Source organism: Urocampus carinirostris, chromosome 3 (assembly GCF_059441175.1).
Source record: "Urocampus carinirostris isolate Australia breed hairy pipefish chromosome 3, RoL_Ucar_1.0, whole genome shotgun sequence".
Classification (NCBI taxonomy): domain Eukaryota; kingdom Metazoa; phylum Chordata; class Actinopteri; order Syngnathiformes; family Syngnathidae; genus Urocampus; species Urocampus carinirostris.
In genome coordinates, this window is record NC_142351.1 from 24,260,299 (window position 1) to 24,275,265 (window position 14,967).

The 14,967-nt window shown below is 37.7% G+C and overlaps 1 protein-coding gene across 1 annotated transcript; it reads right to left on the reverse strand.

The window, feature by feature from the left end:
* pm20d1.2 (peptidase M20 domain containing 1, tandem duplicate 2) lies at positions 1-14,920 on the reverse strand. Its single transcript, XM_088331200.1, has 13 exons — positions 14,488-14,920; positions 14,330-14,416; positions 10,094-10,329; positions 7,332-7,418; positions 7,123-7,256; positions 6,918-7,037; positions 6,747-6,822; positions 6,623-6,684; positions 4,873-4,951; positions 4,739-4,810; positions 4,512-4,677; positions 4,350-4,449; positions 1-4,243 (listed from the first exon to the last, which is right to left on the reverse strand). Exons 1-13 carry the CDS (start codon positions 14,678-14,680, stop codon positions 4,114-4,116), a joined length of 1,542 nt encoding a protein of 513 aa, XP_088187326.1. The 5' UTR covers positions 14,681-14,920; the 3' UTR covers positions 1-4,113.
* Between the last annotated feature and the right edge of the window lie 47 nt (positions 14,921-14,967).

A 14,967-nucleotide genomic window follows, 5' to 3' on the forward strand; every position in this document is an offset into this window, starting at 1 on the left:
TGATGCAACCCACCGTTAAGCTTTAATATTTGTCTTTTTTCAGTCAACCTCTGATCACACCATTAATACGCATCAGAGAGTGCAAGTAATAAAACCCCTTCCATGTTTTTCAAAAGCAACATAAGAAAGGTTTCGCTTATACAATACATTGAACTTGAAAGGTGATCATAATAAACACTGCATAACTCCTCATTTAACCACCTTAAATCAACTTTATTCATTAGAGCCCTTAACACTAACACAATCAGGAATAGGGCTTGGACTCATTTACAATCTTCCATCCTACTTGAACTATTTCAAATATGGATTCAAACTTTAACTCAAGCTTGACTTAAAGGGACCGTGTGTAATATTAACCCCCTCTTAAGAGTTAAAACAAAAACTGAGGTCATTAAAAAAATATATTAATTCAAATAATAAGCAAAAATACATGAACTACCATAAGATCATGTATTTTTAAACTACTCGTGGTTCGAGAAATTAGAAAATACTAAGGAAGAAACATTTATTTAACAGAACATGAGCCTCACCTAAAGACCGCTGTCTTGCTGCAACCGATAACCAAAAACCTAATAAAAAAGTCTGGGCACAAAAAAAAAAAAAAAAAAGAGTAAAATGGTGCATTTTGGTAACTTTGAGTCTCCGTAGTTTGTATTCTTCCATGTTCTATTTAGCACTCGTTTTCGGTTGCAAAATACAATACAGCGACATCTAGTGGTCAAATAGTACACACAGTCCCTCTAAGTCTTACTTAAATACCACCCACCACTCAAAACAGCAATTCCTCAAGAAATTACCAATATAAATTACCCCTTTTAAAAATGTAGTTTTCTCAAATCAAATATTAGTGGTCTCGCTTGATAATGATCGGACTGGCTGAAACATTCAGATGTTTTGCATTTTGACGATCTTGTATTGGGGAAACCCTTAATGGTGATATACCGTTTGGCCATTTAGTTTAGGGGTCTTAAATCCGCGGCCCATGGGCCATTTGCAGTCCACGGAATTATATGTTAAGGCCCCAGTTTAATGATAGTGTGGGCTGCACAAATTGTATATGGATGCTATCTCTGTGCTAATTAGTTAAGCAGAGCTGAAAACGGAGACCAATTCATTCTCAAATCTAAAGACAAATTTTGAATGCAAAAAATAGAGGAAGAAAGAACATTTGGGTTTGTTGAACATCTGCTCAACAATTACTGTACATTGGTGAGCTCCTTTGTGGTTTGTCCCAAGGCCTACATGCATATCTACAGATCACAGATTACAATTATTAACATGTATTCTGATTTGAAGATTGAACCACATCATTATTTTTCATAGTAATTGCAAAATATCGAATTTAAATGTTCGACGCGTTGCCGCGGGTTATTTGGCAGGGAGAGAAAAGCTTAATGGACAGTGATTCACCTTGCACGTAACTTTAAATGAGTTTCTGCCTTGAGCCATGTTTTAATTCCTTGACCGTGGTTATAAGACATAATATCGCTACATACCACAGAAGTCTGAGTTGCGCAGCAGCAGCCGTGTTCATCCACAAAAGGTGCAAATAACATGTCGATTGCACCTGACCCGTTGTAGCGAGCCGATGCAGCCGCAGCCAACAGAGGGCGCCGCCGACCACTTTTTAAGTCTTAGGAATGACTCGGCCGGGGCGCGAACCACCGACCTCCCAGTCTCAAAGAAACTGGGTAATACAAATTGCATTCATCTTCTCACAAATGGAGTTTCTTAATTTTCTTATTAACTGAATAATTGTTTTATTTATTTATGACTGATTGGTTAATATTTCCGATTTTTATCAGTCTTTTTTTATTTTACAGACGCTTCCCTACTTACGACCATTCAACTTACGTAAAACGGTAGATAGGAACATTATTTTCGGAATGTCCAAAATTTTCCGGACATTGCTGCAAGTTAGATTTTGTGTTGTTTGTGTGCACCTTTTTCAGAGTACAGGACATTACTGCAGTGCTTCTTTCCGCCACTAACGGCGTGTGGTGGCGCTGTGAGAGGTCACCCAGCATCCACCCCGAAGAAGAAGAAAAATCCGCTTCCTTTTCCTACTTCGTGTGTAAACACATTACATATACTGTACAGTACTGTATCTTTAGTGCTCTAAGAACTTTGACGTTTTATTGTTTAATATCTTGCACATCCATTCAATATGGGTAGTGTTTACGTGTGAAGTGGCGAGCTGTTGCTTTTGAAATGAAAGAGGAATAATGCGGTTGAGAAAATGGTCGGAACGCTTTTTTTCGGCCACTTTTTACCACGGAGGAGGACCTCTTGAAGCGCATCTTCCAAAAGTAAGTTAAACTTAACTTTATTTATCTTTATGGAGCATATTATTTTATGACATGTTGTTGTTTTTTTTAGTACAAAACAGGTTACTTATCAAGCCTTAAACATACTTATATAAACCTTAAACATACAAAATATAACACAGGAGCAGCTTACGAACAAATCTCGTTTGTAAGTAGGGCAGCGTCTGTATAACTTATTTTGTGTGGAAAAATATATTTTAGAATCGTGGAATGTATTTTCAACCTTTTCTTGTAGTAACGTGATGAGCCAGTCCTTACCCGACCCTTGCCCTGGTGAGCCCGCCGAGTAAATTGAGTTTGAGACCTCTGCTTTAGTTCAAGTGCAAACATTGGCATGCAAATTCAAAACTCCAGTCTATAGGGTCTACATTTTGCCACAATTTACATTAAAATTCACATACAATAACTGGCTATGACAGGGGTCTCAAACTCAATTGAGTTGGGGGCCGCTGAAGCTAGGATCCAGGGTGAGGATGGGCCAAATGGGGTTTTCTACAAAAGCAGTGTTTTATATATGTCCACTAGATGTGGCTGCAATGTGTAGTGCAACCAAAAATGAGTCCAAGTAAGACTCTAAAGTATGGAGACTGAAAGTGAGCAAAAAGCACCTTTTTTATTTAAATTTTTACCAAGCCTTTTTAGAGAAAGACAAAAACAATGGAAATTGATTTTTCTTTAACAATGAATAAAAAATAGGAAAGGGGAAATGAGGAGGAGGCAAAAATGGAAAATTGGAATAAAAGGAAAAGTAGGGGAAAAGAAAGCAAAAAAGGAAATTGGAGAAAAAGAAACAAAACATGAAAGCGAAAAAAGGAAGAAGAGAAAAAAAGACGAAAAAAACTAAATGTAGGTTTTAGATCAGGGAATGATGCCATAATAGTCTATAGTTTGCAATAATCTGTGGTCTGTGAAGCCCTTTGAGACCCCTTGGTTTAAGGGGATATACAGATCAACATAACCTTACCTGACAAAAAAATGCAATTTTATCTCTTTTTTCTTTTAACTTTTTTAAATTGTATCCATTTTCTTTTGTTGTCTTTTTACTTTTCTTTTTTTATTTTTACTTTTCTTTTTATTGAGTTTAACTTTTTGTATTCATTCAACTATTTTCTCATTGTCCTTTTTTATTTTTCTCTTTTCATTTTTTTTCATTTTCTTGCCATTTTTTCTCGAGTTTCAGATTTTTTTCTACTTCTTTTTTTCATTTGTCTGTTTTCTTTTTGTCCGACTCTTCTTTTAATATTTTTATAATTTATTTAAAAAAAACATATTTTTATTTTCCTTTGTTCTTTGGCTTTACTTTTGGTCTTTTTCCCTCTATTTTTTGTCCATTTATCTTTTCTTTTTTTATTATTTTATTCTCATTTCTCTTCTTTTCAAAAGTAAGGTGCGTTTTGGTCACTTTGAGTCTCCGTAGTTTGTATTCTTCCATGTGCTATTTAGCACTTTGTTTCAGAATACAGCAACATTTAGTGGGAAAATGACATACACCATCTCTTTAACTATAATATTAAGGCGCAGGCCTAAAACTATTATCTTAGGGGCTGCGTGTTTGAGACCCCTGATATTACAGTGCTTTCAAAGAAGTCCCCGTTCACATTCACAGCATCAGCAGGAAAGGCACCCTTTAGATTTTTTTGTGAGTTAACAATAGATTTTGACTACAAGTCTGCAAATGTTGACCTGATGAACTAAAAATCACCAAAATAAAGCAGTTCAATAATACAGTGCACAATTCTAAACATATGCGCTTGCAGAATTCTTTTGCAGGAAAAATATATTTGTGTTAGAGTTCGTGGACAGAAGTGTGAGATTCTGGGAGCTTCCGAACGTCGCAGTTTTGGATGAGTCGAGAATAGAAAAGGATGAGCTCCTCATAATTCTTTATAGCTATTCTTTCATTAATGCCATGAAACCTAAGAAAGGGGGAACAAAACATTTCTTTTAGGTGTGCCAGGTCTTGTAAACTCTCAACTTCAAGCCCTCATCAACATCGTTTTTGCTTCCCTTCGGTCTTCCTACCTCTTGAAATCCCCTGGTTTAAACAGCAAAGGGGCAAAGCGGTAAATCTGAGTGGTCAAATCTCTAAAGTGTTTACTGTCTGTGTTCCCAACACAAATCCCTGAATGAATGAAAAGACACAGTTAGAAATGGTGGGGTGCTTGGTATCGATCTGACAATTACCTGGAGCGACCGCTACGTTTCGAAACGAGTCCAACACGGTTTTCTTGATAATCTGAAATCCGTAAGCGGTTTCGTCGGATGAACTGACAGGTAAAGGGTCAAAGCCCTCCAGGAGCTCTATCTTGACACGGGGGTCCCCAACTGTAACACGGATAAGCTCTAGAACCTGGGTGGAATAATCGAATTGGATGAAGGAAAGGCCAAATCGAAGGAATTTGCCTAAATACCTCTTTTAATGACTGCGTCGAGTGGATTCGTAGATTCACGATTGCTTCAGCATGGGGAGGAATGATATTCCACTGTACCAAAATATGGCGTTGGAAAAGGTTTTTCAAAAAATGACATTTAAATTATGTGTCACCTTGATACCCGCGTTAAAGATTGTGACTGCAGTTGTCGTCCTTACAATGGCATTGGTATCTGGTTTTCGCTCAAGAAACCTATGGCACAAATTATACGTTTGAATTGCAAAAATACATGAAAAATAAGGCCAAAAAGTATACTAAAATAAAATAAAAAATCACATTCACGATTTCAACCATTATACTCCTAAAATATTTTTTCTGACTCACTATCACATTTGGGATTATTTTCCTCAAATGATCCTCATAATGGGATTATGTCCTCAAGAATGATACGACTAAGTGCCCACTATGACTTGGGTAGTTTTTCTAAATTGTGAAAACTACATGAAAAACTACAATCTAGCCCCAGAGTACAAATATAAATAAACAGTTTCATACAGGTTGATTTTTTTTTTAAAATACTGAAGCCGCACAATTACAAATGCAGCTGAGATCCTTCCTCTTATTGAATAAGGCCAGATATTGCCATTTAGATAGCCACTAAAATCAAAAGTTACCAAACATCGGTTAAATCAGCATAATTGGAGGCTGGTTTGTTACTATTATGCCCCTCGCACCTAGTGACAGGCACTTACCGCTAATGCGAATGGATTTGTCAGTGACACCAAACACAAAAGACTCATGTTAGTGGCCAATGAAGCTCGTGGGTGCATCAGCAATGCAAATTGCTAATGCTAGTCGCTATGCTAGTAAAACCAACTGATTGTGCAGGCGGCTTAGGTCCGCGAGACAGTCAAGTGGGTAACAATAAACACAACAGAAACTAATGCTAGGCATTAATAAAGCTAGTGCAGCAACAATAATACAGTGGAACCTCGGTTCTCGACCATAATCCGTTCCAGAACCCTGTTCGAAAACCGATTTGGTCGATCACGGAAAATCGTTTTTCCCATTAAAAGTAATGTAAAATCGTTTTAATCCGTTCCAACACCCTGAATGTTTAGCAAGAACGTAAACATGAAGCTAACCCAGGCTAATCGTACGTTCGCGTCAGCGTAATCTTCCGTACGAAAGATTAGGCTAACATGAACGTGTAAAAATAAAAAAAAGGATTATGAATAAGATTTCTTACCTTTATGGTGGACGGTAGGGAGAGAAAAATCATCAAAAGTTTTTCAACCTCTTCCAAAACTTGCGGCAGTTGCTTGCTTATAGCACTAACTTCCTTAGCCGCATCACTCGATTTCACAGCCTCCTTATTCTTTACTATCGTACAGATAGTAGATTTAGCCATGCTGTATTCACTAGCAAGATCGGAAATCCGTACACCTCTTTCATATTTAGCTATTATGTCTTTCTTAAAGGCAATAGTTGGACGAACAACTTGGTTTTTTTTTCACCTGTCCTGCGTGCACCGACCTACTTCGGAGGCAAAATTAGGGGCTAAAACACCCGTACGCCGCTCAGCATCGCACCCTAGCGTACCGGCGTTCGAACTCCGATTTTTTGACGGAACAGCTAAGCAAGAATTTCTCGAAATTTTGGGTCGAACACCGATTTGTCCGAACTGAGAGGCGTTCGAAAACCGAGGTTCCACTGTAGCCACATCAGTAACTGTAAGAAACCAACTGTGGGAAGTGATTACGTTATTGTCGCTAAATGCGGAAATGAATTGCGCTAGTCGCTATTTCAGCAAACTATTCATTAAAAATAGGTCATGAACCAGGACAGCGACTGACGGAAACTCTAAAGCAGCAATCCTCAACCCCTGAGCCACGGACCCCCTACATAGGAAGATTTAATTACCTGCCAACAATTGGAGAAAACAGCCACAAATTGGAAAATATGAACTTCATGGGTAGCCCAAACTAAAATCAGAAAAAGAAAGTTGCATTCATATGAAACGTGAACACATTTCTTTGAAATGTACCTTGTGAGCTAGATGTTCAAAGGTTTTCTTTTCAGGTCCGTAACCAAATAGCATGGGCATGGGGTTGTCCTCCAGTCTGAGGAAAAGCAGTTGTTCAAAAATCAATGTGAAGAAATACAGCTCACAAAAATACATCAATATTTATTTTTAAAAAATAAATAGAAAAAAAACCTTTTCACTGCTCCGGCTAAGATCCCAATGCTGCTCTCCCTGGAAGGCATTGACGCATGGCCGGGAAGAGTGGTCACGCTTAGCTTAACAACGGCAAAGCCCTTTTCAGTCACACCGATTCTATACAGAGCATTTACGCAAAAAACGTTGACTTTGTATGTACAGTAATAGCAACTTGATTGTGATTTTTTTTTTTTGTTCTCACAAAGCCGCAAGTCCGCTGAGCCCGCTGATGACGCCATCAAGCACAGCCAGACCCTCGTCCAGGAGAAATAACAGCCGCACGCTGCGCTGTTTCAGCAGTTGAACAATGTTCGAGGCTCCCTGGTGACCGCCGACCTTAAAGAGGCAGAGAAGATGATGCAATAAAACCGAAGCCTACTTCTTATGTGTGTTGATACAAAAGGAAAATACTTCTTCGTCGTGGCCGAGACCAATGTAAAATCCCCTGCGTGGTCTGTAGCCTTTAATCAGCAGGTATTCCAAGGCTTGGAGAATACCCTAGGAGACATAATAACACACTTTGGTGAAAAACAGAGTAACCATAAACAGCGGGCAAAATAATTTGGATTGTGTATAACTGCTTAAACACTATAACACAAGGGTGTCGAACATACGGTCCGCGGGCTGGATCAGCCCTAATAACGGATTGAATACGGCCAGCGAGTGGGAGAGAGAAATGACCTGCACTTATAATATGTCCACGGAATGTCGCTAAAGCCAATCGCCACTTCCAAAGAAAACCAACAACTGTATTTGCTGACTACAATTTGTCAACAAGAGAACTTTTGAGGAAACACCCACTTGAAATAAAGGTCACAGATATGCTGTGTAAGCAATACAATTGCAATCATGTGTGGTACAACAGGGTTTCTACAGCTGAAAGCAAGTTAAATTCAAGGCTTTTTAAGACTTCTTTAATGCATTTTGGAATTAAATTGAAGACCACGGCGGCAAAAAAAAACACACCAAAAATCACCACATGAATTAAAGGGCAATTTTAAACAAAACTTTATTTTAATTTGTGGTTTGTCACATTTTGGTCCGTTTGAAAACTTTCCCTCTGAAAAACATCTCTCTCTCCAAAGTTTTAGACATGGAAAAATATAAATAAAAAGGTGTTTATAGTACATGATGGATCCTCAGTCCAAACTGGTTGCACTGGAATATTTTTCTTCATTTAAAATTGTATATTTTTTTTAATTTTTCTGGAAAAACAAGATACAAATATAGTAAGACTTGAAAAACTGATTCAAAGTAGAGTAAAGTCCAAAACTACTCATTCCATAGAACTCTTCTGCTACATTGATGAACATTTTTATCACGAATCACGAAAGAATGACTTTTTTACTAAATCTTTGTAGTTCAAACAAATATAAATCGTATGTGCTCACATTTTTAAGACATCTGAAAATTGGATTTAAGACATTTTAATCTGAATTAAGGTCTTATTTTTAGAATAATGAATTGAATGTTTTTAAGACTTCTCAAGGATCAGCGGGAACACTGTACAGAGATGTCCCTCCTAAATCACCACATTTGCTACTCAACTAGACTTTTTATCCCCAGTGATTGGAAATGATCACTTAGCACCTAAGATTAAAACAAATAAAAACATTTAAAAAAAGCACCCAGGTATCTTTGCGGTAGTTTAAAGAAACTTTAGTTCCTTTCTATGATACATGCATGACATCTAACAGCTAAGTTCCCAAATTCTGGTAAAACTTTTCATTAAAAAAAAAAACAAGCAAAATAAGACTCATAAATCATTAAATGAATTATTTAAATCATTTGCTCTTAAATTAGTGTTTGTGTGCTATTTCTGTCACTTTTGAGTTTCTCTGCAGACATGAAAATAGCTCTTTTTTAAATAGGTGAGAAGAGCGTGGAGGAAATACCGTACTTATTTGTGTATCATGTGCACTGCTAATTGTTTATTAAAAATCAGTATAAAATGTTGTCTGACTTTTTCTTAGCTCAAACTAAGCATTGAAAGTGACAAACATTGTTGAATTCATGTGCACATGATTCAACCATTTATGGACAACTACAAACAATCACGGTTCAAGGATTCCTTCATGGGTCGTCGGGGCACCAATGAGGACGCAACTCTGGACAGCTTTCTCCATTGTTGAAAGTTTCTGGTCTGTTTTTGGGTTGTGGCAAAGTTCGCACAAGTCCGTTCTTTAATGTTGTCTGCCCAGTTCTTTTTCTGTCTTCTTCTCCTCCTGCCCCCTTGGACTGGGCCCAGGAGAATTATCTTGGTGAGTCCTGATGATCTTGTGACTGACAATGCCACTGAAGTTTCTGTCTGCGCATAGTTGACAACAGTTCTTCGTAGGGTCCAATGTGCCTTCTGATGTTGTTGCGCACCATTTTGTGGCAAAACACATTATATTCTCATCATCTCATCTCATCAGCCGTATTTATGTCCTTTAAAGTCCAATTCATCATCAGATAAACCAAAGAGTTGTTTCTCTCCCTTGCTTTTATTTATATCTTTCAAGATAGCTTTCTGTTTTCTCCATTCTCTAATATTCATTTCTGGTACTGTGAGTAAAAAAGTGCGATAAGTTAAAATGTAATGTGCGTCACACACGAATAAATACAATACTTTTGCCTCCGTGAACTACACTGATTTTAATTCAAACGCAACACCTGAAACACCTGATTCACTTTCACCTCCCAACCTCAAAGAATTTTCTACCCAGATTTATACAATTCACGTAGGTCACCTTTTTTGACTTCAAAACAGTGAATTTCTCCTAAAGGTGAGAGATTTTCATGCTGGCCCCTGAGTTGCCTAACCTGTAGTGCAGTTTAATTCAATTTGTTTTTGTTTTTTTTTTTTACAAATGCACAGTTGTTAAATCTTTAAATCTCACATTGCATCTGAACATTATCCGATTAAATCTTCGGAGAAGAGGAAAAAAGATCTAAAAAAATCATTTTGTATTTAAATTTTACACCCCTGAATCATGATCGTAATTTAATTGTGAGCCTCCGAAAGATCCCCAGCCTTTCAGCTAAGGCTCACTTTTTTTGACTGTTCATTAGTCCGGCCCTCGTGAGGAGTGTCCAACATGGAGCTAATAAGTTCAACACCCTTGCTCTGAGGTATTCCACCAGGACATTACAGCTCCCTAAATTCAAAAAACATGTTCTCATTTTCTTACCATTAAAGAGCCTTTGTCATCTATGGTCCCTCGACCGTAGATGAAACCGTCCAATTCTTCGGCGGAAAAGGGCGGAACCTCCCAGCCATCTGACTCCGTTGCAGGAACTACATCGATATGCGCCAACAGCATGTACGGCTGCAGGTCGGGCTGCGATCCCTGGACCAAAAAAAGGTGGCTGTAGTTGGCAACCAGTTCATGGTGCACCAAGCTAGAGGAAAAAATGGTTGGGAAAGCTAGAAAGGAAATAGAAGAACGGAGAGGAGATAAAAACCTAAGACTCCATTGTATTTTCGACCAGATTAGAAAATGCAGTTTTTTTAGGCATTTTAAAGGCAGCAAGATAATTTTGGTAGTAAATTGTAACGTTGTTCACATTTTCTGCTAATGTATAATCTCGATTAACGAACAAGATCCCAAGCAAGGGTTTTTCAAAGATCTACTGCTGAAACACTATGTTGCTTTATTGTTCATCTCCAAGCACTAGAAGGGTATATGGTTGGTTGGAATGTTGGATCCCTTAACCTTTAGGGTTTTAGGGTCACCATTTCCTGTGGTGTGTCTTGGGCAAGTACAGCCTGGTGGCACCCATGCCTCTCTAGGCCAACATATCCCGCATCCCGGACGCTAACGTGGAGCTACCCGGAGCTACCTGGCTTCAGCTCTGTTAGGGACAGAGGAACAAAAGCTTGCGGGAAGCGGAGAGGAGGTGGACGCGCTATCTACGTGAACACGAGGTGGTGTAACCCTGGGTACAAAGATTTCCATCAGAATAAATTCTTTTGCACTATTCTACAGTATCCTTTTCCAGACGTCGAACTTTTGGACTAGCGTGTGACGTCATCCACTTCGCTGCTGCTAATCTACAACACAGCACCCCGAGGCCATCCTGTTAATCTGTTAATAAACAACAAAAAGATACTGCTGGAAGTGTGAATTTCCCTATCTCTATCTATCTATATGTTTCCATCCGGTCTCGAACCGGGGGAAATGCTAATCGATAAATATACAACGCCTTGATTATCAAATTCTATCCATCCATTTTCTGCATCGTTTATTCTCACCAGACTGGCATGTGATCATCAAATCGGTTGTTTGGTTGGATTGATACCTTAAGTACAATGATCGAGTAAATGTAGAATCTATATCAGTAAGTGTCAGCATATCAGTGAGTGAGAGGTGAGACTCCAATTATTCATTTTGTAATACTAATTATCTGCTCATGAGGCAGTATCCTGAAATGTATTTATATAATGTACTTTGTTAGATTAGGCTGCTTGAGATTTAACTGCAAAAACATCATACATTAAATCAAAAATAATCATTTTGATGATTATTTTACAAACAGAAAAAAGAAAATGGGATTTTCTTCAAAAAGGTTGCACTGGAATATTTTTGCAAATTTAATTTAGTTTTTTTTTTCTAGAAAAATAAGATAAAGATACAGTAAAACTTGAAGAACTTATTAAAAGTATAGTACAGTATAGTCCAAAAATACTGCAAAATTACTAATCATAATAAATATTCTGTATTACATACCTGTCAATTAATGTTTTCTCGCTAAAGGGACAGTGTGTATTTTTTTGTGCCTCTGAATTGTAAAAAAAACTTTCATTTATTAAAAGAAAAAAAGATATTGATTTGAATACTAGGCAAAAATACATAGCATTGGTATAAAAGTTTAACTTTTTTATAAAAAAAAAAATCATGGGTCAAATAATTTGTATTTCTTTTACATCGTGGAATCCATACCTAAGGTTGCCGCCCTGTTTGTCAACCATCTTGCTGCTTGCTGTGGCATTGGTTTTTGTTCACATTAGACAAGACAGTATAGTGTGATCTAGAGGTAAACTATAACACACTGGGGCCTTGATTTATTTATTTTTTTAAATATTCCAAATTGTGCATGATGTATAACAATGTTTGTACATGAACATGTTTTTATTGGAAATTGATGCTTTTTCGTTGGCTTTAATCCGGATTGCCTTGGTCACTGGTAGCCAGTGTTGGGCACGTTACTTTAAAAAAGTAATTAGTCACAGTTAATCACCACTTCTTCCAAATGTAAATGAATTAGGAAGTGAATTACTCTATAGTAAAAGTAACTTGTTACCAGGAAAAGGAACTATATCAGGTACTTTAAAAATAAGTTTTTGCATGTAAAATAAAATCGGAAATGTCCTAAACTAATACAAAACCCCATGCTTATTAGTAGGGATGGTATTTTTAGAATACTGGCTTTTTCGTTTTTGTTTCTAAAAAACTCTTTCAGGTCCTATACTGGTGTTCAGACTGTTTTTGTTGCTTTAATCCCGATTTTACCAATTATTATGTAACATTATGCAAAAAGGGGGAAGAATAAAGAATACAACACAAAATTTTAAAAAACAAAAGTAAAAATACTATAACAAAAGGAAAAAATAATCAACTTTACATTTTTTATATAAAAAAATATCAAAAAACACAGGCAATTCAATCGAAATGTTTATAAATCTACAAAACAGAAATATGAAATACAAAATAATTTTACCATTTACCATATGCTCAACAAATTTAAAGTCAAACGGAATCCCCAAAAATCCATATTGACCAATCAAAAGAGAAAAAAGGTGTTTTGGAGGGAGCCTGCTGTTTATCTAATGATGAATGAAGTTCCACTACAGTTGATTTAACCGGGGGAAACTCATGCAGGCAGGAAACTGAAATAAATAGCATACAAACACTGATTAAGATGTTGGTTTGTTTGACTTATTTTTATGAAAACATTTGCCGGAATATGGAAAGGTTGCTGTTAGATTTCATATATCAGATGGAAAGAAACTAAACCTTCTCCAAATTTAAAATGTCTTGTTTTGTATTGCCTAAAACAGCCCAAACATGACTTTTACTCTACGTAAAATAAAAGCAGAATGGGTTTTCTCAATGTTTTCTGGTTGATTAACCACAATAATAATGCAATGCGTAACAAACGGTGTGATACTCATTATTTTGGAACAAAATTGTTTTTCCACAGTATCAGTGAGGTCACACGCTGCTTCCCATCAATGCAGAAATCCGTGTGATCTCTAAAGAGCGAAATGTCGCTTTATACCCCCAAAAAACAGCAAACAGATGACAGTGCTGTACCCGAGTCAGATCTGAAGGCTACTCCTCTACTCGTAAACAAGAAAAGCAGTACTTTCTGTTTCCAGTGTTCTCGTTTGCCTGCGTCCCTGCGTCCTAGACGCATCATTTTTGCTGGGGACGCATAGTCTCAAATCAACGTGCGTCCCCGGGACGCAACTTTTTTGACACAAAATTGTCATTATTACCCGATTACATTTTTTTTTTTAAACAAAGATTTACCGCACTCCAAACTTTTCGTCAGGCAGATCCGGCAGATGTTGTTTTGGTCTCACGGTTCGAGTTTTCGTCTGCACGCTGATCTCGAGTTCTGTAGTGAAAAGTCCGTCTCTTTTTAGAAAACCGGATTTTTCGGCTCAACTCATTAAAGAGAGCCGGCTCTCAAACGGCTCACTTGCTTTGATGCATTATGTTACGAATTATGATGTTGTATAAATAAGTTAAGAAAAAAAGGAAGTATAAAAGGAGAAAATGAAAAAAAGACAGGTTTGTGGTTATCCCTTATCGGTATATTACCAACAATAATTTGATGCAATAAATGAATTAATAATTTGATGATTAAAACTGAATGAATATATAGATTTTTATTTTATATTTGTCACCGATTTACAATTTCAACCTCAATTACACTAAATTTTGGGGACCCATAAATCTCTGTTGGGACCCATAGATTTTTGAGCATGCGAGTCCCCGGGACCCATCACTATTCAGAGGTAAAATGAACACTGTGTTTCATATAGGCGAAAAAAACCCTAATCCAAAAAAATGCTTGGAGAGTGATGGGCGCCGCCAGGCAGTACTTTCCCAAGTCACCCCATAGGAAGTGATGCCCCGGCTACCCTGGCTGTTAAGGGATCCGTGGAGTCAGTAAATACAGCTTGGAGGGTAGTGCTTAGCTTTGCTGACATCCAGTGGAAATATTTTAAACTGCAGGTCACTGTTTGACACTCATTTTTCTCTTGAGCTTCTCTGCATTGTCTCGCGGGCCACATGAAACGACGTGACAGGCAACATTTGGCATATGAGTTCGACGCCAGAGATTTATCCGAAGAAGAAACATTTATGACACGGGCTCGTGAAAAATGGAAACTATTCAGAAGTAGTTGCGGTTACCTCTTCGGAGAAACGAGTTGAATTGAAGTAGAGCAGTCGTGTTGCTCTCCGTAGGAGAAAATGACACAGTGGGGATGCGAATGGACTCTGAATGAAAACAGGAGAAAGTGGCAATCAAAAGTTGTAGGGGAATAAATGGTCTGAACGCAAAAGCGCACCTTTAAAATGTGTTAGGAGCTCATCTCGCTTCTGATGGTCGATCTCCAGCGAAATGTCACTTGTCCTTTCCCAGCGCGCGAGTTCAAGTCCTACGTTGACGTCCAGTGACAGCGTCCTAATCGACGCTATCGTAAACAGTGTTAAAACCAGAGCGAACCCGGTGCATATTATAATCTTGACAAATCTGATCATCGTTAATAATAATTCCGTTGAATCGTTCGCAATATGTTCGGAAGGAAAACTTTACATATCCGATGGCTGCGTGCGCCAACACGCATGCGTCAAACGCTGACGTCAGACGCACTGTCAATATTATAAAGTGACAGTGGAAAGACCTTTGCACATTTATTTTTGCCTCATTTTATGTGGCGTAGTGCTTTTATTCACTGTTATGTTTATTAAATTCATCTTTTTATTATTTTAGGACCACCAGGTTCTGCAACAGCTTTGTCCCATTGGCCATTAGACAGTTAAAAGGC